This window comes from Sceloporus occidentalis, unplaced genomic scaffold (assembly GCF_023333645.1).
Source record: "Sceloporus occidentalis isolate IW3139 unplaced genomic scaffold, rSceOcc1.0.p SCAF_64, whole genome shotgun sequence".
Lineage (NCBI taxonomy): Eukaryota > Metazoa > Chordata > Lepidosauria > Squamata > Phrynosomatidae > Sceloporus > Sceloporus occidentalis.
The window spans coordinates 1,498,907-1,520,872 of record NW_028317044.1 but is presented as its reverse complement, the minus strand read 5'-3'; the positions used below and the strand labels follow the sequence as shown (position 1 = coordinate 1,520,872).

Genomic DNA, 21,966 nt, shown 5'->3' with positions numbered 1-21,966 from the left:
AAGAAAAGGGATGGAGGAAGGGAAAGAAGGAAGGAAAGGGAAAAGAAAGGAAAGTAGGATGTAAGGGGTGAAGAAAGAAATGAAGGAATGAAAAGGGAAGGGAAGGGAAGGGAAAGGAAGGGAAGGAAAAGAAAGAAAGAAAGAAAGAAAGAAAGAAGAAAGAAAGAAAGAAAGAGGGATGGGGAAAAGAGGGAAGAAAAGGGAAAGGGAAAGAGAAAGAAGGAAGGAAGGAGGAAAGAAAGGAAAGAAGGAAAAGAGAAGGGAAGAGAGGAAGGAGGGGAGGGAGGGAAGAAGAGAGAAAGAGAGAGAGAGAGAGAAAGAAAAGGGACAGAGGGAGGGAAAGAGGGAAGGAAAAGGAAAAGGACAGGAAAGGAAAAGAGGAGGGAAGGAAGGAAGGAAGGAAGGAAGGAAGGAAGGAAGGAAGGAAGGAAGGAAGGAAGGAAGGAAAAGGCAAGGGAAGGATCATAGTCCATTGTGGCTCTCCTTGCTTTTTCCAAAGCAAGGGGAGAGTAAGACCTTTCAGGCTCCTTGTTGACATGAGTCACGGAAGTGTAAATGCCTGATGATGAAGAGATGGCCTGAAGTCCCTGTCCTTGGCTGGGCAAGAGGGCCCTGGAAGGATCTGGCCCTGGCGCTAGAACATTCCTTGCCTTTGACTCCCTCTTTTAAAAAAAGGAGAGGAAGAAATACAGAGCCAGGATGATGGCGAAGTCAATGGGACCTTCTGGACGCTCCCTGACCCTCCCCAAAAACACAGGCCATACTATGTCTGTATTGAAATATTATTGCCTGGGCAGAGAATGGGGAATATTTTCCTCCAATGGGCTCTCCGATCCCAAGAGGCCAACACAGAGGCTGCCAACTTTTACACGTTCGGTTGCTGATGGCATTAATATATTCTGGGGAGCAGCTGTTGACAGGCGCGCAAAGGACGCACTGATTTATAAAGCCGGCGTCCCTTGGGCCCTGGACCAGCTTCAGTGGCCGAAAACAGAGGCGCCGGGGCCGTCTCCGGTTCCAGAACCAAAGCCAAACCAGCGAGGGGAAATCTGTGGGGAGTCTTTGCCCATCCCTCATCTGCCAATTTTGTCAGGTTCATAGTTACCCAGTCTTAGATAAAAGGTTAACTTGTATTTCTTTAGCTCAAGGCAGACGATACAGAAAGATGGACTTTAGAGTCCTTATCAACACCACCGACGCTAAATTTTGCAGGTGGCACCAAGTTAGGAGGAGTAGCCAATACGCCAGAGGACAGGATCAAGATTCAAAATGGACCCAAGTAGATTAGAAAGCTGGGCCAAAACTAACAACACGAAATGTAAGGAGAAACTTAGGGAGAAACAAGTGCAATGCATAGATAGAGGATGAGGGACCCCTGGCTTAAGGAGACTACATGCGAAAGAGATCTAGGAGTGCTAGTAGACCACAAGTTGAACATGAGCCAAGAGTGCAATGCGGCAGCTAAAAAGGCCAATGTGACTCTAGGCTGCATCAATAGAAGTATAGTGTCTGGATCAAGGGAAGTCATAGCGCCACTCTATTCTGCTCTGGTCAGGCCCCACCTGGAATAATATTGGGTCCAGTTCTGGGCACCACAATTCAAAAAGGATGTGGAGAAACTGGAGCATGTGTTATGGGAACAGTACACATATTGGTGAATAAACAACCGAGCCTCAAAAGTTATTGGGCTGTCATCATGATTGCAAAACCTGTCAAGACATTGGAGGATGTGTCTTTGTGCTTTGTGCTGTCAAGTCATGTTTCCAAAATCCCTGCTGCTGCAATGGAAGTTTATGCAGTAACTATTGCAGTAGCTCTATTGCAGTAGATCATCATCATCATCATCTTAATAACTACAGCAGTAAAAACTTTCCAGTGCTCCCAGGCCCAAAGCAGACCCAAAAGGCAGAGCAACTGCTGGCAGAGGCCTGACAGGCAAGAAATAACATCTCTTGCGTCTCAATTACTGGAGAGCGCTCTAGGTCTCAGTTGGCCTGCAGCTTATGCCCATCTCCCAGCTGCAGCAATAATAGCGCATGATGCGCAGGCTAAAAAGCACTCTACACTCCCTCTTCCACCACCGCCGCCATGGGGATTGCAATCCTGAAACACATGGGAGTCCCTGGGCATGAAGCTGAGCCATACAGAGGAGTTGCTTCCAAGAGGCTTGGGAAAAGCTCATATCACCAGCTCCTCCTGCTGGGCAGATATCCGCACAACAGCCGGGGGACCATTTGTGGTTGTTGTCAATTGTGTGCCTTTGGGTTGTTTCCTCTCCGAGTCACACTCTCTCAGCCTCAGGGGAACAAATCCTCTGGACGAATCTGTCCAAGAGCACTGCAGGACAGGGTCGCCACAAGTCGGAAACGACTCCAAGGCACGCAAATTCCAGTGTTTGTTTCCACTAGTCCTTTCCAAACTTTAGTGCTTTGGACTTCGAGTCCCAAAATCCACAGCCAGTTTGGCCGACGGTCAAGTGCTCTGGGAGCTGAAGTCCAAAACATCTGGAGGAGCAAACATTTTGCTTTCCAACTTCTCTCGCCTCCTGAGTGGCTTTGGCATCCTTGGTCCAGTCTCATCTGTAGGCCTCTCTTTCCATCTGCTTGCCATGAAGCACCTATCTTTCTTGAAACCATGTCGATACTCTCCTTTTCCTACTGACCTCAAGATGCTACAATAATAATAATAATAATTAGTAATAATAATAATGCTGAATCGGTGCCTTGACCATGCACAAACTACTGTTTGTACCTCTCCAACAAGACTATGTTTGATCCCCTTTTCTCTGCCAGGTGTTGTGTTGTTCCTTCCCAAAAATACATCACCAAAGGTCCCATCAGAAGCTATCGCAATAGGACTCTAGCCGATGTATACCAGGTTTGTCCATTACGGTTTAACAATGATGTCTTCTTTGACATCGTGCACATGGGCGCCACTAAGGAGAGACCGCACTTCACCCACAATTCCATTACAATATATATATATATATATATATCTTATATGTTTTATTATAATTGAATCAGCTCACTGGATCTACAACTCACAGTCCAAAGAAACAAAAGAACCGAGAGAGAAAGAGAGCGAGAAAGAGAGAGAGAACGTTTTTCTACAGGGTTATTTGTTCCAATTTCGCTACCGCTTGCGGAGACTACGAAAGAACGCTAGGAAGACTGAAAGTATTGTTTTTCCCTGATGCGTCGTCTTTCTCCTTTTGTTGCGCCGTGTGTATTTCTGTACCACTTTGTAAGGTTTCCTTGGAGGCGGATGCCCTGATCCATCCATGACCGGTTGTTTTTGTTTGCTGAACGGGGTCCGAAGAATTGAACTGCGCAAAGGCAATGGTTGCGCATGCACATTAATGCGAGGAAGTCCTTTCAGCCATTTTGACTGCCCTCAAGCATTTACAAGAACAGGGTAAGAGTGCAAACTACTGGATGTCGAGGACAACATTTGTTCCAGATTATAGACATCTGTAACATGTAGTTTTTTTGAGCACTGGACTATATGACTCTGGAGACTCTGTCTTGCTGATCCCAAGTTAAAACATGACCCAGCAGTGTAATGCTGCAGCAAACAAGGCAAATAACACCTGAACCTGCATTAACAGAGCCATATTTTTTTTTCAAGACAAGGGAAGTAACAGTCCCACTATAATTCTGCAATGAGGACACAGTCTGGTGTTGTGGTTTGAATGCTAGGTTACAACTTTTGAGACTTCACTTCCCAGGTGTAAGTATCAAGTCCCTGGTCACATATATGGGCTAAATTATGTTGTCTTCAGCAATATATATATAGATAGATAGCTGAAGACAACATAATTTAGCCCGTGTGTGTGTGTGTGTGTGTGTATTTGTCATCATACACCAAGCAATAGGCTATTTTGAACCAGTCTCTCACAGAGTACAGTTGGCCCTCCGTGTCCATGGGTTCTTTATCCATGGATTCAACTGTGCGCGGCTTGAAAATAAACACACACATATATAAATGTATGTATTCCAAAAAGCAAACCTTGACTTTGCCATTTTAGAGAAGGGACATCGTTTCACTACACCATTGTATTTAATGGGACCTGAGCGTCCATGGATTTTGGTATCCAAACTCCGGCAGATACAAAGGGCCAAATGCAATTTGCATTTAGGTCTGGCAAGTTTGTCTTCTTCTCTCTCTCACACTGTCTCAATCTCAAATCCTTTTCTCTTTCATTCCTTGTCTGGCAGCGTCCTGGAGTTGCTCAATGGCACGCAAGTCTTTAGGAGCCTGAATTGTGTGGATTGGCCTCGTAGGAAGGGTTGTCTTAATCCGAATCATCTTGAAGATAGTCCATCTTCTCTGGGCCAGGACAAACTTTTGGCCTGCATCTCACCTCCGATTGTCTAGTTTGAATGGTTCTCCAAAGTCTCATCCACAGAGCAATGTAGAGATCTCCTTCTCATTGCTGCCTAATGGATCCTCTTAGCTAGAGCTTCGACCAGAAACTATTTTGCCAGAAGTAACATCCGCCAGAGAACTGGGTCTTGGCAAGAAATGTTTGCAGGTGCTCTAGCAATGGAGCAGAAAGATAGTATATTTTCCTTTCTCTCTCTTCTCCCCTTCCTTTTGTTTCCCTCCATTCTCTATGTCCGTCTCGTAACCATATTCTTCTCCCGACAAACACCGCTGTGCCGCCGTGGCCCTTCCCCGTCCTTTCCTTTTCCGACCTTTCCCTTCTCCCCACCCCTGGGATAAACTATTAAGTGCAAATCTCTCCAGTCTTTCGGTCCTAGAATCCGAAAGGAATCGAGCACGACAAAACCAAGTAACTACATAAAATACATAAATACAGTCGATAACGCCCTTCCGAGCTGGAAGTAGAACCATCTTGTGAGCTGTCCGTTCGTGGGGGGAACGGAAAAAGAAGAAAAATGTAAAGGATCATAAATAAATAAATAAATAAGCAAATAAATAAATACATAAATAAAGGACCACTGCCCCCTCTTTCCCTCGGCATCCTTTTTTCCTAACTCAGTTAGCGGAGTCGAGTTTTGTCCATTTGTTCGGTGTGCCGTTTCGGAAGGCTAGGCGTTCGATGTCCCGACCGACCGTTCCCTACCTTTTCATTTGTAGGAATTGTTATTGTTTTTTCGCTGGAAAAACAAAGAAAGAAGAAAACGGAGGGGGAAGAATGGAAGGAGGGAACTCTACCAGGCCTATTGAAGCAACCTGGTCCTTGCTGCAAGGAAAAAAACGAAACGGGTCTTTCAGATCCAAACGAAACGTCTGCTTCTGATGTGGGTTTCCCATGCTGTGCCGTGGCTTCTTTTCGAAACAGGTGACTCCACAGTTTCTCCTCCCCTGCAAGTCCTACCTGTAGATTTCCCAGATCCCAAAGATAACAGGTCGACCAGCTACCCAGCCCTTGCTGATGGGATGTATCCGAGATCTCCAGAGAGACGAGGAGCCGGCTCTGGAGGAAACGGTCAAGGAACGGAAACCAGTTGAGGAACTGAGCTGGGCATGCCTGAGCGCTGGTCGGCAGCAGGGTTGGTAGGACGCAGAGACATAGAGAGAGATAGAGTTCAGGCTGGAGAAAGGATGAGCCAACTCACGAGCGAGCGGCTGTCTGTCAAAATCCGGCGCTCTCAGAGCTGCTCCGGCTGTTGTAACTCGGGCTGCGGCTTGGGGTTCGAGTCCGGCTCCGGCTGCTGCTATAGCTGTCGTAGCTCCGGCTCCGGCTCCGGCTGTAGGAGTAGCTGGTAAGCGAGCTGGAAGAGGATGGGCTGGGTCGGTAGTAAGGGATCGGGCGCTTGCGGGCACTGCGGGAGAAAAGAGAAATCCCGTTACTGGACAGCGATGGCAGGGCAGGCAGAACCGAGTCGGATTACGGAGGGTCGGGGGGCATTGCCACTTCAGCACTGAGAGTGGGGAGACGTTGGGGGGAAAGGTGATTTTGCCCTGCTGATGGGTAGAGCAACAGTGACCACGTTTGCCACTGTGGGGTGAAGAACCTTTGGCTCTCCAGATATTTTGGACGACAATTCCCACAATGCGCCACCATTTGGATCACAACGCCCACTATCCCTAAAGTTAGGACAGGGGTCTGATCTTGGAAGCTAAGCAGGTTCAGTCCTGGTTAGTCCTTGGATGGGAAGCCCCCCCCACTAATCCCAGGTGCAATAGGCTATATTTCAGAGGAAGGACCTGGCAAAACCACCTCCGATGGTTTCTTCCTCGCCTAAGGAAACCCTATAAAATTAATGGGGTCGCCGTAAGTCGACAGGTGACTTGAAGGCGCACAAATACACACTGACACAAAGGAGTGGAAATGAGGGGATTGACCCCAAATAAAAATTCCTCTCTCCATGAATTTTGTGTTCAGTCCCAAATTTCTAACATTGCAACAACTTAAACCGTCAATCAGTTGAGCATTTAGAACAGTGATTCTCAAACTTTGATCCTCCTGATGTTTTGGACTTCAATTCCCAGAATTCCTGACTGTTGGCCCAGCTGGCTGGGGCTTCTGGGAGTTGAAATCCAAAACACCTGAAGGACCAAAGCCTGGGATCCACTAAACAGAGTTTAGGCGTCCAAAGAAAAGGAACAGGTAATGTTCCAAAGGGAATGTGGACATTGCAAACGGAACAGTTTGGGGTGTGAATGGCTTTCAGCATCTGCAGACATTCCAGTGTCCTAAAAATTTGGACAATGAAGGAAATTCTACAATGTGTGCATTTACCTCGCTGTGTAGTTACACTGCTAGTTAAGTGTTAGTGGTAGGTTTTGTGTTCACTTCTTGTATTTCCAGACAAGAAATGTCCCACTGTCCTGCCAATGGGGCCAACGCACTTGAAACTGGAGGACTCCATTTCTGAGTCTTAGTTCAACTTAAGCAATAGAATTTGTGGTTCAGAAACACGCTGCCGTTTGCTCTACACGCCAACAGGAGCACATGTGGCTAATACAAATCCTTGCCGTAACAGGACCGCACCGTATGGATTTGGATGGGACACGGTTTCCATACATGGACTATTTGGTTGCCCCCATTTTGATCAACCCAAATGTATCTCCAAGTGGCCGACAAACCCCTCCCGAACCCCAATCCCCCAAACTGGACCCCATTTTGCTCAGTGCCAGAGTTGCTAACCCTCCGTTGGTTAGTCCCGGGTTAGCCAGCTAGAACAACAGAGTGCGAAAGAGTTAGCAAAGACCGCCGGTGTTTTTGTTGTGGCTGGAAGACAACAAGAGTTAGTGCTGCTGGAAAAGAAATGGTTAGGTGTTAGTAGTGAGGCAGATTTTACAGTGCTGTTCCTGAACATGATACCCTCCTGATGTGCTAGACTATAACTCCCTTTATACTTTATACTTTAAGGGGAGTGTGCATCCCCGTTTCTAGGATGCTCACTCATGCTCAAGATGGTTGGGCCAATTTTTGTAGAAGACAATGGCAATGGGGACTTCTGAGTTATCTATCTATTTCGTGGGGTATGATCTCAGGTCTAATCTACACTGCAGAAATAATGCAGTACTGACACCACTTTAAACTGTCATGGCTCAATGCTATGCAATTGTGGGGCTGGACACTTTGTGAGATATTTAGCCTTCCCCATCAGAGAGCTCTGATGCCACAACAAATCCCAGAATCCAAATCAGCATTTCCCAATACTAAAAACAGACCCTGACCCAGTGTTCCCAGACCTTAAACAGGGCTTCCCCACAGATCCACCGAATAATCCACATGCTCCCTTGACCTCAAGTGTATTTGCTGGTGGGTTTTTTTGTAAGTGCGACCGACAGAGCAAGAAAGAGACAAACAGCCGAGACAAAGCTTAGCTCTATAAGGCCTCACAGAGTAGCGGGTTCAACAGCGGGGTCCCGACGGAAGGCAAGGTTACCATCGTAACCCCACCATGTGTCTATGGGCTTCCTTTTGGACGTTTCTCCAGGACGCACCTTGAGACTGGATGGAAAAGGAGAGATTTTTGCATCATTAATGGTGGGAAGAGGAAGAGGAGGAAGAGGCAGAGGGGAATAGCGCACTTGAACGGCACAACAGACGTGAAACGCTTGGTGGCACCACAAAGGCTGGTCAAGGAATTAACTGAAGGGCGAGTGTGGACTCATTGCTCCTGTGACAGTGATTCCCAAACTCTGGTCTTCCAGCTGTTTGGGACTCTAGCTCCCAGAATCCCAGACTCTTGGCCAAAATGGGAGCTGAGGTCCAAAACATCTGGAGGACCAGAGTTTGCAGATCATTGAGCTATCTTTACAAGGTACTCTCTGAGAAATCTGACCAACAGTGTGAACTTAAAGTGTCTGCTGTTCTGTGCGGGATGTAATCTGAGAGCCTTTGCAACATCCTTGGTCTAGAGACATTGGGAAGATACTCTGCATGTTTGCAGGAGAACTCCCTCCTCTAGGCAATATTCCAGGAAAAAGACTAAAACTGGGGTGGGTGAAGAGGGGAAAGGAAGATGTGGAAAATGGAGGGAGGGTGGGAATATGCAGGTCCAGACCTCACAGAATTTACTTTTCAGGACCAAAAAGGAGTGTTGCGATGCTTTTAAGATCTAAGATACCTCCCTTGTGCAGTCTCCTAGTCCAGAAAGTGTGACTTCTTGTGTAAGACTATTTATGCCAGTGTAAAGTAGTAACTATAGAGAGCCAGTGTGGTGTGATGATTTCAATGATTTCAGGGACTTTGGAAGGCCAGAATTAAAATCTGTACTCATCTTTGGAAACCTCCTGGGTGAACTTGGGCAAGTCTGAAAAAGTATTTGACGGGAAAACCCTAAGCTTGAGTTACTACAGGTCAGAGTCAACTTGAAGGCACAACGGTCTAAAGTGCTTTACATGAATAAACAAACCCAAAAGACATTCACCTGGTAATTCTTCTGGGCTCCATGAAGCTGGGAGAGTCGCGTCGTCGTTTCCGGATTGGGGAGTAGCTCCGAGAACGACGCCGGGCGCGACTCGGCTCCGTATCGCTGTGCCGCGTCCGTGGTTCTGTGTCTTTCTCTCTAGATGAGGGGGGCAAGGCAACAAACCAATGCAAAAATGAGCAGCGTTCAAGCATTTAGTCTGTTATTTCAAAGTGCAGAGTCAGCATGGCGTTGTAGTGGTCTGAGCATTGGATTATGGCTCTGGAGAACAGGGTTTGAATCCCCACACAGCCATGAAACCCACTAGGTAACCTTGGGCAAGTCACACTCTCTCAGCCACAGAGGATAGCAATGTGACCTCTCTGGTTGAGTTTAGTCATCTAGTGTCCAGTCTTTCATACAAAGACAGTCTGTATGGTTCAGCATGGATCCCTATAGCATCAGAATGCAGTATTACAAGTCTCTCTCTCACCTGCTGCTGGTTATTTTTTTCTGCGACCCCGACCGCGTTCTGCTGCGTGCGGATCTCTTCTCTCGGGATCGGGACCGCGACTTCGATGGGGAGCGGCTCGAACTCCAGGAGCTGCTCCTTGAGAGGCTCTTCCTCCGCTCTGAGTTGTGCCGGGAGTGTTTGGGGGCTTGGGTTGGAGAACTGCTGTGGGGTCTCCCCCGCTGGTGCCTCTCTTTTGCTCTGAAAGGAGAAGCGAATCAATAATTCAGAGCTGGGTAAGGTAAACAGACTTTTCTGGAGAAGGTACTACAAGCCCCAGAATCCCTCTGCCTGCCACCATTTTCCTATTATGGTCGGCCCTCCTGATCCACAGAATTTTTTATCCACCGATTCAAGCATCCACGGCTTGAGAATACTAAACAAAAAGTAAAAAAGGTGAGCATTAATGCTACTTTGTGACCACTTTAATGGCGGGTTTTGTGCGACGTCGTGCAAAATCGCTACATGATTTTTCCAGGCTATTCACGGGATAAATTCCCGCTCACCTTCATGTGATAAACTCCTATGATTCAGCCAGGCTGAATGAAGGGTTCTGGGACTTGTCGTCCTGTAAGGGAAGCTTTCCGAGATCTGCCCCAAACCGGGAGGGGTATGACCACCAGATCACCCCAAGACCCATAGACTGGTCACTTACGTTTTCGGATGTACCCCATGGTTCTTCTCCATCCCGGCCGGTGCGTGGTACGGATGCGAACAGGCGGACCCCTCGGAGTCGCTGCTGTACCCCGTGTGGCTGACCGAACGGGGTGACTCCTTGGAGGCTGACACTTTGCCCCTGCTCCGTCCTTTGTGCTTGTAAGTTGAGATGGACCGGGCACGGCGTCGACGGAAGCGCTTCTCTCCTCCGGAGCACCGTCCTGGCGAGGCGGACCGCCGTGGGGTCTTTGGCCCATGCTTACTCCCCCGGCTCTCTTTGGAGTGGGGCGAAGGGGCGTCCGGCTTGACATGCACCCTGCCCGAGGGCGAGACCGAATCCGTCCTCTGGCAGAATGAAAGAAAGGGGTAGGACAAGAAGGAAGGATGGGGGAGAAAACAAAAAGAGAGAAAGAAAGACAGAAGGAGAAGAAAAGTGTTTAACAGGGGAACCCTTCCCGACCGCCGAGGAAAGCTGCAAATCACAACAGCATTGCACAATGATCGAAATAAGGCAGGCTAACACAGAAAAACTACTCTGCACCTCTCTCTCGACCTCTCGTCCTTAAACAACGCAGATCTCATGCAAATCTCCGGCATGCAAAAACGGAAAACAAAATGAAATAAGAATAAGAATAACAAAACGAAACGAAACCAACAAAAGAACCAAAACGGAAAGGGAGGGAGAGTTTGAACATGGGCCAGGAATAAGAATCATAATAATAACAGCAATATTTTTAAAAAAGAACAAATCCTTGTAAAAATGAACATATATGGTGGTGGGTGGTTTGTTCGTTTGTTTTTCGGTTTCCCAAATCGATAAATCTCTAAGGATGTTTTTTGAAAGTGAGTGGGGTGGGAAAGAAAGGGGAAGAGGGGGAAAAGGAGGGCATGGGTGGTGTGCAAAGAGAGGGGTATAAAGGGATGGAAGAAAGGAGTAGAAATAGGGGTTTGTGGTCGACATGTTTTTAGTGACTTATATGCAGCTAAGTGCAACATTACGCACACGTAAGTCACTTTTTGGACCGGGCACGAGGGTTATTCACTTGCACTTGTGCACCATCCAAAAACCTTCCAGCTCCTGGCCACTGTCAAAGTCTAGGAGGAGACACTGCTGTTGCATATTGGTAGGAAAGAAAAAGAAAGGAGGGTCAAAAGCTTTCATGGCCGGCGTTCATAGTTTCATGTAGGTTTTTTGGGCTATGGGGCCATGTTCTAGAAGAGTTTATTCCTGATGTTTCGCCTGCATCTGTGGCTGGCATCTTCAGAGAATGTACCCCACTCTCTTCCATGCCAGCATCCTCTTCCATGCCAGCCACAGATGTCGGTGAAACGTCAGGAATAAACTTTTCTAGAAGATGGCCACATGGCCCAAAAAACCCACAAAAGCACTATAGAAAAGGAGGGTGTTTGGGCTGACCATGAAGATCTGACTGCTCTGGGCTGCAAGGGGAAAGAAAATGCAAGGACACTCCATTTAAGAGTGCAGTGGTCCATCCACATTTTGCCGGGTTTAGGGGCACAGGACCCCATGGAAGTTGAAAAAACACAATTTAAAAATCCACTATCTTTTTACTGAGAGAACACATCCCTAGAAATTTCTAGGTCCCTCCACTGCAACTCTGTGGTCAACGTCGGCCCAAGGTTGACCACAGAATTGCTTTATAGGACCTACAAAGGTCTAGACAAGTCTTTCTTTCTAGTAATCTCTAGATTCATCAACACAACTATAGTCCATTTCCAGGAGAGTTGCACTGCAGGACCTAGATATTCCTAGATTAATCAAATCCACAAAAATCAAAGCCGCAAACGCGGAGGGCCAACTGTACAACCTTGTTTCCTTCCCCGTCGCCAGAATGAACCGAGACCAGCAGCTTCTCCTCTGGTCTGAATCATCTTCCTTTGCTTACTTTCTCCCAAGAGTATGCAATGGCAGCGGGGACCCATCCTAGAGACTGACACCTGTCAGTCAGCATATGTGTGTGTGTATTGGGTCTAAGAACTATGCATGCAGAACTATGTACCAAGTTAGGGTCTTGAACCGTTTCTATGTGTGTGTTTGTGTGTATGTGATTGGGATGGTGATATAAGCAGCTTATCCATGGAAAAAACGGAATTGTGAGGAGTGGGAAAGGTGATATAAATGAGGGGAAGGAGGATCAAAAAGGATGCAAGGGTTAGGAAGAAGGGAAATGGGAAAGAAACCGACAAAATAAAAGGAAACTCCACAAATGTCATCAGTACTGGGGGAAGAAATGAAAAGAACGAAAACAGGTTCTGAACTTGTCCTGGGTCTTGACCTTTGTGCAGAGCCTCCACCAGTGTTCTAGTCTCTTTTTAATATATAGATATAGATATAGATATAAAAAAGTTCATTGTATAATTGCTTTTGGTTAAATTTCCACTTATTTTTTTTGTTTTTAAAATTCCCTCCTAGTTAATATCCACTTACCAAGAAAGTGGCATTTCCTCCTTTAGTAGGTAAGGTATGAAGAGAAGGGAAAAGTTGGGCAATATAAGTGAATCGTTAGATTGACAAAAATGCAAGAGAGAGAGAAAGAGAGAGAGAGAGAAAGAAAGAGAGAGAGAGAGAGAAAGAAAGAGAGAACGAGAAAAAAGAGAAATAAAAAAACGAAACCACCCTCGTCGCCTAGGGCCTTGCAATAAACAACCGGGGGAAAGTGGGGAGGAAAGGATTGCACTTGGAGTCCAAGTAGATTAATAAATGGGTCTCTCTGGCCTGTTACAGACATCCAAAATAAAGCTGCTTCGAGTCACAGTGGAGGTATGGTGTTTCAATGATGTATGCGTCCTAAAAGTCCAGAAGTCGCACCAAAGCCACGCTCCTGCCCGAAGCAGCTTTATTTTGGCTGTCTGTAACAGGCCACAGTCTTGGGATGCAGGGGCATGGAGGGATTTAATGGGGATATCTTAAGATATGCATCTTCTGAAAGCTGCAACGGATTGATAGATCCGCATCATCTCTGTCCTTTGGTGCCTGATTCTCAAATGATACAAATGTGTTTCCATTCGGGGCTGGACCAGAGATGTGGATTTGGGGGTGCAGGGCCAAAAGGAGGGCATTCCCATTTTATTTTGTTCTCCTGTCCCCAAAGGTGTTGCTTAAAATGTCAGTTTTAGAACCCAGGCGTTCAAAGGAAAGAGGGGAGGCAGAGCGATCAAGGCGTATTCCCCGCCCTGACATTGCGCAGATAAAAACCTGGATAGTCATCAGAAACATCAGAAAAGGAGCGCCAAAGTTACCAATCGTGAAGAACGCACACATTAGGGGTTTGCTTTTGCTGCTGGGAAGGGCAAGATGCTGCCCATCCTCTCCTCTCTGTCGGCTGAGTTAACTGAATGCAAAGCATTTTTTGCATTTCAAGTTCAGTTTGCAGCAATTGGCGTAGGCTGGGGACAAAGGGGGGAGATGGGGACAAAAACTAGGACGTTTTAACTACCATTTTCTAATCTGTCATCTCCCCTTTTCCAGAAGATTCAAACCCACTCTCTTCCTTCCTAAAAATTCTAATCTGTCTCCACTTATCTGGAAGATTCGAACCCACTTTGATCTCTAATCTGTCTCTGATCTGTTTAGAAGATTCAAACCCATTTCCGTCTATAAAAATTCCAATCTGGCTCCTTCCATTCCAAAATATCCCATCTTGTTTTTGATCCTAAGTGACCGAAAGGAGCAAGTATCTTATAGTTTTGCACGTATGTGGTTTCCTTCCTTCCTTCCTTTTCTTTTTGGCCGGACTAAGTCTCTTAATTCCACGGGCGAAAAGAACAAAAATGATTTTGATTGTTGTGTTTTATATATGTTAGCCGCCTTGGGTCCCGCCTTGGGAGAAAGGTCGGATAAAAAGCTTTATCTGATAAACTCAACCAAAGGTTACCAATGCAAATATCCAATTCTATTACCTAAGATAACATTGCTTTATTGATCCCGTAATAGAGGTATATGGGATTGAAAATCCTATCTTTCTTTAATAAGAAAATCTAAATTTCCTAACCAACCTAAATCTAATGCAGGGGAAAAAGACGGAAAGAGGGGGAATTAAAAGATGCCACTCCGAAAAGCACTTAGTGGGTACAACACAACTGAAAATGAGAAACGCCTATACCCCAGAGCAATGAAAAGTTACCGCAGGGGAACTGCAACTCCCACAATCCCCATCCAGCTGTAGTTGGAGTTGTAGTCCCCAAAGCAGCTTTCCCAACCAACCGACCCATCTCTTCTCCTCCAGCATATTACACTTCAGAGTCCATAGTAGTAATTCATATTTCAGAAAACGTTACCCATATCTTCTATCCAACCAGACTATGGGAAAGGTATATGGACGGCTTCGGAAAGCGAAATCTGCCCTCCTGCAGTTTAAACCCATTGAATCTGACTCGACTCTCTAAAGTATCAGAGACTAAGTCTTTGCCATTGAACGCACAAGGGATTTGAAGGACAAAATCCAATACCAATCCAGTTTTTCTCTTCCAGGAGCTGGATAAATCCAAAGTGTATCTGCGTTACATTTTGATTTTACTTTGACTGCTATGGCTTTGTCCTATGGAATCCTGGGACACACAGTTTAGGGAGATGCTTTGAATTCTCCACTAGAGAGCTCTGGTTTTAATGTATATACTGTGTACACAAGTTGGGACCCAAGGGGTCTTACAACATATATATATATATATATATATATATATATATATATATATATATTTCCCAGCATTGTCAATGTCCCCCCCCCCGACTTGGTTTGCGTTGCCCAGTTTTACTGAACCTGCCCAGTAACGCCTAAAGAGATTTGGAAAAGTTTGTGGCTATCAGTAGATGAATTTTATGCGCGCTTTAACACTTGCCTTAGTGGCCATGCATCGCCCCTGAATCGCATGCACACTAGTGTATATGCGCTAGAGATCTTTCTTCCCATTCAGCTAGAGCATTAATGTCTAGAGATGGAAGAAGGGGACTGGAACCTTGAAAATGGCAACATTGGTGCATAATATTTTGGGTGCTGAAAACAATATAACCCCCAAAAAAACATACGGGGAAAGCGCTCAACATGGGACAGGTGCCCCCCATGAAACCTGGCGCAAAGAGCACTCACGCATTGTAAAAATAGTATCATTTTGTCCAACAAATGGCTTTGGCAAACTAACCAAGTGCATTTGTGTGTCACAAAGAGGACCCATGGCGGCCTTTGTGTCAGGGTGCAGAGGATCCATTCAGGGGTTCCTTTAAAGGCGCACACCAAGATGCTGAACTTGTTGGAGGGGTAAGGTAAAGCCCTTTGACCAGATCTTTTAAAATCTGGGTTAAAACCTAAAGCAAATCCTCTGCAACCCTGGCACTGAGGCCATCAGCCCTTATTGGAAGCAAAGAGATGGAACCAGAGATGTAGGCTGGACTACAACACCAGTTGCATCTTGCAGAGAGAGGTTTATATGCACCTTGCGTTTGTCACGTTTCTATCATTCCCATGCTATCCATCCATCCCAAAGTACCTGCAGAAGGCTTAATTCTCAAGAGGAATGAGTTACAAAGGGACATGGGATCTGAACATGCACAACGGGAGCCTTGGTAAGGTTGGCCCCGGGGTGTGCTCTCCAAACTCAACTCACATTACCCATTTTCCAAACATGCCCTCCCCAAGACTCAACCTGAAGCAAGTTAGCAAATCTGTCTACAGATACATATACCTACCAGAGAGACACCCTACGAAGGCTTCAGCATGAATAAGAAAACAAAAGGAAATCAGTATATTTCGGTCTAAATGGTTATCATTCCCACCACCAAACGCTACCTAGCAGAGTTTCCCCGCCACCCGGACTCCAGGTTGCAGTCTTGACGCTACTACTCCCCGCAACTTTGGTGTTGGTGAAAACGGTTTGATTCATACCAGAATGGTCTGACGGAGATTAGACCCAAGGGCTCCGGAAACCGGAACCGATGGGCTATGTCCATGCTTGCTTACTGGGTCTATATTTATCAAATGGACATGGCCAAGCCCTTTAACAAGAGGATGGTGCCGTACCATCCAACGTTTCCCAGGTGAAAACTGGGACCAAGCAACATCAGAGTATGGCGAAGGTGGCAAAAGATGCTAGGAGAGGCTGTAGCCGTTTGCTTTTGCATGATTCGGCCCCTTACTTTCCTCTCCTGAGTTGAGCGCAAACTCCTTTTACGCTTTCAACTCCATTTGCAGCAATGGAAGGAAAACGGAGGATAAAAGGGGGGAAGCGGGAGGAGGAAAGAGAAACCGGGACGTTTTAAAAGCAGCTGAAAAAGTGGGATGGCAGACATTTGGAGGATCTGTGAGGCATGGAGATCCCATACTCCCTGTCTCCTCTGGAATTAATCTGAATGATGGATATCTGCTGGGGTTCTTCATTAATATATCTCTCCACTATTACTTTCCCAATTTTGTTAGCAGTAGACTTGGTGTCAAATGACTCCAAGTTCGATGTGCATCATGGATGAGGATGTGGAAAATTACTATTTGGGGACTACCACTTGAATCTTTCCACCATCCATTGGGGATCATGAGACTTTTAGCCCCACGTTCCCAAGCTTTTGCATTGGGCTCACGACACACGGTTGTCTCCAAGATTTACGCTGAAAGCTGTGCCTCTCCGGTTAAGACTCAGGCCCTTTTTTATCACTAGGAACATAAATCTTTGTCAACTTCACCTTTCCCAGGCAACAATGAATGAATACCTTGGCTAATTTTCCTCCCACAGTGCACTTTGGAAGTTATTTGCACAAAGTGCGCATGCATCCTTGCTCAGAAAATTAGAAGATTTGGATGAAGACATTGTTGGCTTCATTTCACTGTATGGACATGTTTCCAAGTGACGTCGTTTTGTTGCTGAGTGCCTTCAAGTCGTTTGCGGCTTATGGAAACCCTAAGGTGACGACCCTATATCATCGGGTTTTCTAGGGCTGAGAGCGTGTGACTCAACCACACACCGAGCAGAGAACCAAATCCTGATCTCCAGAGTCTGAGCCTGTATCCGCACTGCAGAAATAATCCAGTTTGGTACCACTTTAATCGCCCTGGTTCAACGCTATGGGATTCTAGGGATTGTAGTTGTGGCACTGGCGCTACTTGTGAGCCAAACGGCTCACAAACTACAATTTGTGGCATTCCACGGCATGGAGCCACGGCCGTTAAAGTGGCGTCAATCTGGAATATCTCTGCAGTGCGGATGCAGCCTAAATCCTATGCTCATATCTCTACACCGTGATGGCTCTCATTACTTAACAACAAAGTGGAAGGAGGTCAATTGTATTTTGCATATTTATAGTGTTATATTATTGTGCTGGGAGGAAGGCGGGATATAAATAATCTTAATAATAATAATAATAATAATAATAATAATAATAATAATAATAATAATAATAGAGGACTTATTCCACAGAGGTGTGTGTGTATTTCCCCCTTACAAAAACCTGTTTTCTGCACAGAGAAATGTGCAGAACTATGAAACGATGCCCTTGCAACGCTGCGGGATGTTTCCATATCAAGGGAATGCTAAAAACAGGAGGTTTGGGGTCTTTTTAGGGGTTGCGTTCCTCCCAGAAAACCATTAAGGTTAAGTTATTGTCCAACATGACTGTAACCAGATGCAAAACCAGGCGGAGGTTGTGAAACTGGAAACGGACGAGAAACCCGAGGGGAACGCTGTTTGGCGAAAATAATAAAACTTTAACAGTGAATTAAACTAGCAAATTAATCCATCGATGAATTGTTTTTTGAAATCTGCTCTCCAGATTGCTTGTTTTTATCCCTTTCCTAGGAAATGTGGGTCGCTTGGTAGCCGCAAATCTCAACACAGTTGCCTGGATTTCCTCCCTTTTTTATTTAAATCAAATAAACTAACAAATCATTCAAAGGTGAGCATTCCTCAGCGGCTAAATTCAGGAATGTATACTCCAAAGAAGCCTTTCATTTAGCGACTCTTTGTGAAAGTAGCCTGTTCCGTTAGCAGACTATAGTAAAATAATGATAAGAGTAATAATAATACTAACACCACACAGAGGAAATCAAAAATCATCTGGACATAATCATACAATTTATGAATAACAAACACAAGATTGAAAAGAGCTGAGAAACACACAGAAATGCATTCTACAACAGAACGAGGGATTTTTAAAAAAGATATATATGTATATATAAAAGGAAGACCAAAAATTTCCAACCAAAAGAAAAAAAAGATTACACGGAGGGGGGAAAAAAGAAGAAGAAATAGAAGAAGAAAAGCATGACTTTTGTAGCTAACTGTAAAAAAATTAAAAAGAAAATGCAATAAAAATTGTACAGAGCCACCAAAAAGAGACAAGCGTCAGAAGAGAGGAAGGAAGAGAAGGAGAGAGAAAGCGAGAGAGAGAGAGAGAGAGAAGGAGAGAAAGAGAGAAGAAGAGAAAGGAGGGGAAAATAACATTTAATAATCAAACTACGGTGCTTTTGAACAGGCTGATCTGTAGAAGTGAACGTGCGGAGGGAGAGAAATACCTACCTTCGGTTTGGTCAGGAATGCAATAATAAAAACAAAAGAAACAATAATCTCCACATTTTGGAGGGCAGAATGGGGAAAAAGACAAGGACTCTTTTTAGTATTTCGCGTCAGACCCCTTTCGGTAAGCAACTCTTGCGTTTTTGGTATCATCTTTTGGTTATCAATTCTCGTCTTTCGCTAACCAACCCTCGCCTTTTGGAAATAACTCTCGTCTTTTGGTTATCAATTCTCGTCTTTTGCTAATCACCTCTCGTCTTTCAGAAATAACTCTCGTCTTTTGGTTATCAGTTCTCCTTTTTCACTAACCAAACCTCGCCTTTTGGAAATAACTCTCGTCTTTTGGTAATCTTTGATAACAACTCTCGCCTTTTTGGTAATCAATGCTCATTCTTTGGAAATCAATTCACGCCTTTTGCTAATCAACTCTCATCTTTTGCTAATCAGCTCTTTGAAAACCAATTCTGATCTTTTTGGTAACCAACTCCCACCTTTTGGTAACAACTCTTGCCTTTTGGTTAGCAGCTCTCACCTTTTGGTAACTGACTCTTGTCTTTTGCTAATTGACTCTCCTCTTTTGCTAACCGATTCTCGTCTTTATTTGAGCTGCTCTTTTGATTTTGCTTTGCCTCGGCAGACTTACTTTTGACCGCTGTTCATTTCTCTGACCTATTTATCCCTTGCAAATACATCAATAAATATATAGCTCTATTTTCCCCAATTGTTTAAACAGCAGCCGCCGTCGGAAAACGGAAGAAAATGAATATATATATATATATATACGTATATATAAAAGTTTCTACGTAACATTTAGCATTTGTTTTTCAAAGGAAAAAAAAGAAACTCCCAAAGAGCATGCAAGTAAAGCAGAAGATGAAGTCAGAATATGTTCAAGATATAATAATATTATTTTTTGAGGGGAGGGTCTGGTTTGTGTTTTGGGAGAGGTTAGAAGTGGCCCCATCAAAAGAGGGAAGAGTCTTAGTGTGTAATATGAGAGAGAGAGAGAGAGAGAGAGAGAGAGAGAGAGAGAGAGAGGAAGAAAGAGAGAAAGACAGAGAGAAGGGGGGAAAAGAGGGAGGGAGGAATGGAAGAGGAAGAGTGGGGAAGGCAGAGAGAGAACCATAACAAAAGCCAACCGGCATGAAAATAGGACGAGGAAATTAAAAACGGCCTGTTTAAAAGGGAAGACAACTTCTTGAGTTGAGCACAGCTTCATTTGTTCCTCAAAGGAAACCAGGTTTTTGATAGGTTTCATAGGTCCACCTAGGAACCTAGGAAACCTAGGAAACCCAAATCCAGGTTTAATCTCTGGATAGGCTGGAGGTTGGTTTCTTCCCATTTTAATTGTCATGACTCTTGTCCTGTAGGAAACCTAAGATTTTTAGTCTTGCGGAAGTCCATCAGGAGTCCTGAATGGGCATCAGAAGTTCTCATTATGCACATCAGAAGCCTCCAATACAAACCAGAGGTTTCCAATGTTCATCAGAAGTTCCTGATGGGCATCAGAGGTTCTCAATGCACATCAGAAGTTCCCAATGCCTATCCTAATGCTTTCAGAAGTTCCCAATGCACATCACAATGCACAATGAGCATCAGAAGTTCCCAGTGTCCATTAGAAATCCCCAATATGCATTAGAAGTTCCCAATGTACACCAGAAGTTCCCAATGAACACCAGAAGTTCCCAATATGCATTAGAAGTCCCCAATGTGAATCAGAAGTGCCTGGATATGCATCTTTGCCATTCATTAATAGATTTTCCTTGCATTTCCGGAGCATAGCTATGGATTTGTACAGTTGCGAAATGTAGATGGCAAACAAGCTGCTTTGAACACATTGTGTTTCAGTGTATTATTCTTTAAAATATTTTTGTGCAAGTGGTTTTTTTTGGTGGTACCTTGTTTCAATTGGATGTAAGCCACTTTGAGCCCTCTGCAAGGAGAAAGGAGGGAAATAAAATCAATTGATTTATTAACTAGTTGATCAGGTTTGTTTGGGCTTTTAAAAAATAAGTCAGTTCCACTCCACTCGCTTTCATAAAAGAGAAAAACAGCCAAAGTCAGATCTTTAATCATCTTTTCCCTGTTGCTTTTAAGCATCTGCACAGTTGTCGTCCCTTTTAAATCCGAAATTTAAACAGACAACAAAGTTCAACAACTGTAAAGAATTAAAAAGTGAGATGCCGGTGCATTTCTTAACCAGATTTCACAGTAACACAGACACACAAAACCAAAAGAAAATAGAAGGCAAAAGAAGAAGAAGAAGAAGAAATCATATCATCTAGACCCATATAACAACAGAAGAAAAAAAAGGGGGAAAGAGAGACTGAAAGAAAGAGAGAGAAAGAGAAAGAGAGAGAAAGGGATAGTTTGCATTTCTGTACATTACCAAAAAAAAAAAGGAAGACATGGGATAGAAATGGGGGAATCCAAAAGGCCCGGTCCATCCTCCTTCCACCCGTCCCACCCGCCTTTCCCTACTTCTGTCAAAGAAGAAAAATTGAACATTTATATTACTACCTTTTGGACGGGAGGCTAAAGAAAAACACAGAATGGAATTAAAAATAATATAGAGAGATATATTATAGATATATTTTTAAAAGTCGCATCAAAGAGCACCTGCCACAGTCGCTGACACCCAAAGGGAAGGCGGTTTTCAACTTTTTAAACTGGGAAAGGAGGACAGGGGAGGATCGGGACAATTTGGCCACCTTTGGAAGCAAGGAAAAGACATCCATTCAACACCGGGGTTTGGCGCACCAAAGCACATCGCCTGGCTAGGTTTTAAGAGTTTATGAACCTCTTCCAAAGTAAGGAGCAACAGACCCTTTTCTTCCAAACTTTGGTTCTCTTCTTATTTCAGATGGAAAACCTAGCATAACCCCAGAGGGTCCTAAGGCTGGGAAATGTCCCCCGAATGACAGAGGCACCCAAGTCGGTGGGGCAATCAATCCCTTCCAGGTTTTGACTGGTTTTGTATAAGAGTTATCAAAGGTCCTGAAATGATTCAGCATCATGAGAGTTCAGCACCTTTGGGCAGCTCTTTTAAAGTTTAAGTTGAAACGTGGCATGGATTCACCACCCCACAGATGCCATTGTGCCAATGCTAGATAATGTCCCATCCCTGGCCTATAGCGATTGGCAGAAGCTCTCTAGGGTTTCGGGTAGGGGTCTCTCCCAGTCCCAACCCTACCCGGGGATCCTGGGAATTGAATCTGGTAAACCCTTTAACGCAAAACAAGACTGTCCCCATGGAGTAACACCAACCCTGCCTTCGTCCTGCTGACCTGGAGGAACTTACAAAATGGCACTTTGCAGCAGTGTCTTTGTGTACGTGGGCAAGGTGAAAGTTTAGCAAAGACACCTTGGTTCCTTCCAAATGGTTGTTTCCAAGGGATCTTTTGTTGCGGCAAAAAGTGATTCCTATGTTCCTTCCACAGTTCAAGGTAG

The 21,966-nt window shown here is 44.9% G+C and overlaps 1 protein-coding gene across 4 annotated transcripts in view; it reads right to left on the bottom strand.

Moving 5' to 3' along the window:
* Positions 1–3,009: 3,009 nt before the first annotated feature.
* SRRM3 (serine/arginine repetitive matrix 3) overlaps positions 3,010–21,966 on the bottom strand; it is an 89,232-nt gene continuing 70,275 nt past the window's right edge. For all 4 annotated transcript variants that reach the window (XM_089493259.1, XM_089493258.1, XM_089493260.1 and 1 more), the window contains 4 exons: positions 10,001–10,347; positions 9,328–9,546; positions 8,856–8,993; positions 3,010–5,792 (listed from right to left, as the gene is read on the bottom strand). In XM_089493259.1, the coding sequence (XP_089349385.1) occupies positions 5,603–5,792; positions 8,856–8,993; positions 9,328–9,546; positions 10,001–10,347 (894 nt within the window). In that variant the 3' untranslated portion in view covers positions 3,010–5,602. The remainder of the gene's footprint in view (positions 5,793–8,855; positions 8,994–9,327; positions 9,547–10,000; positions 10,348–21,966) is intronic.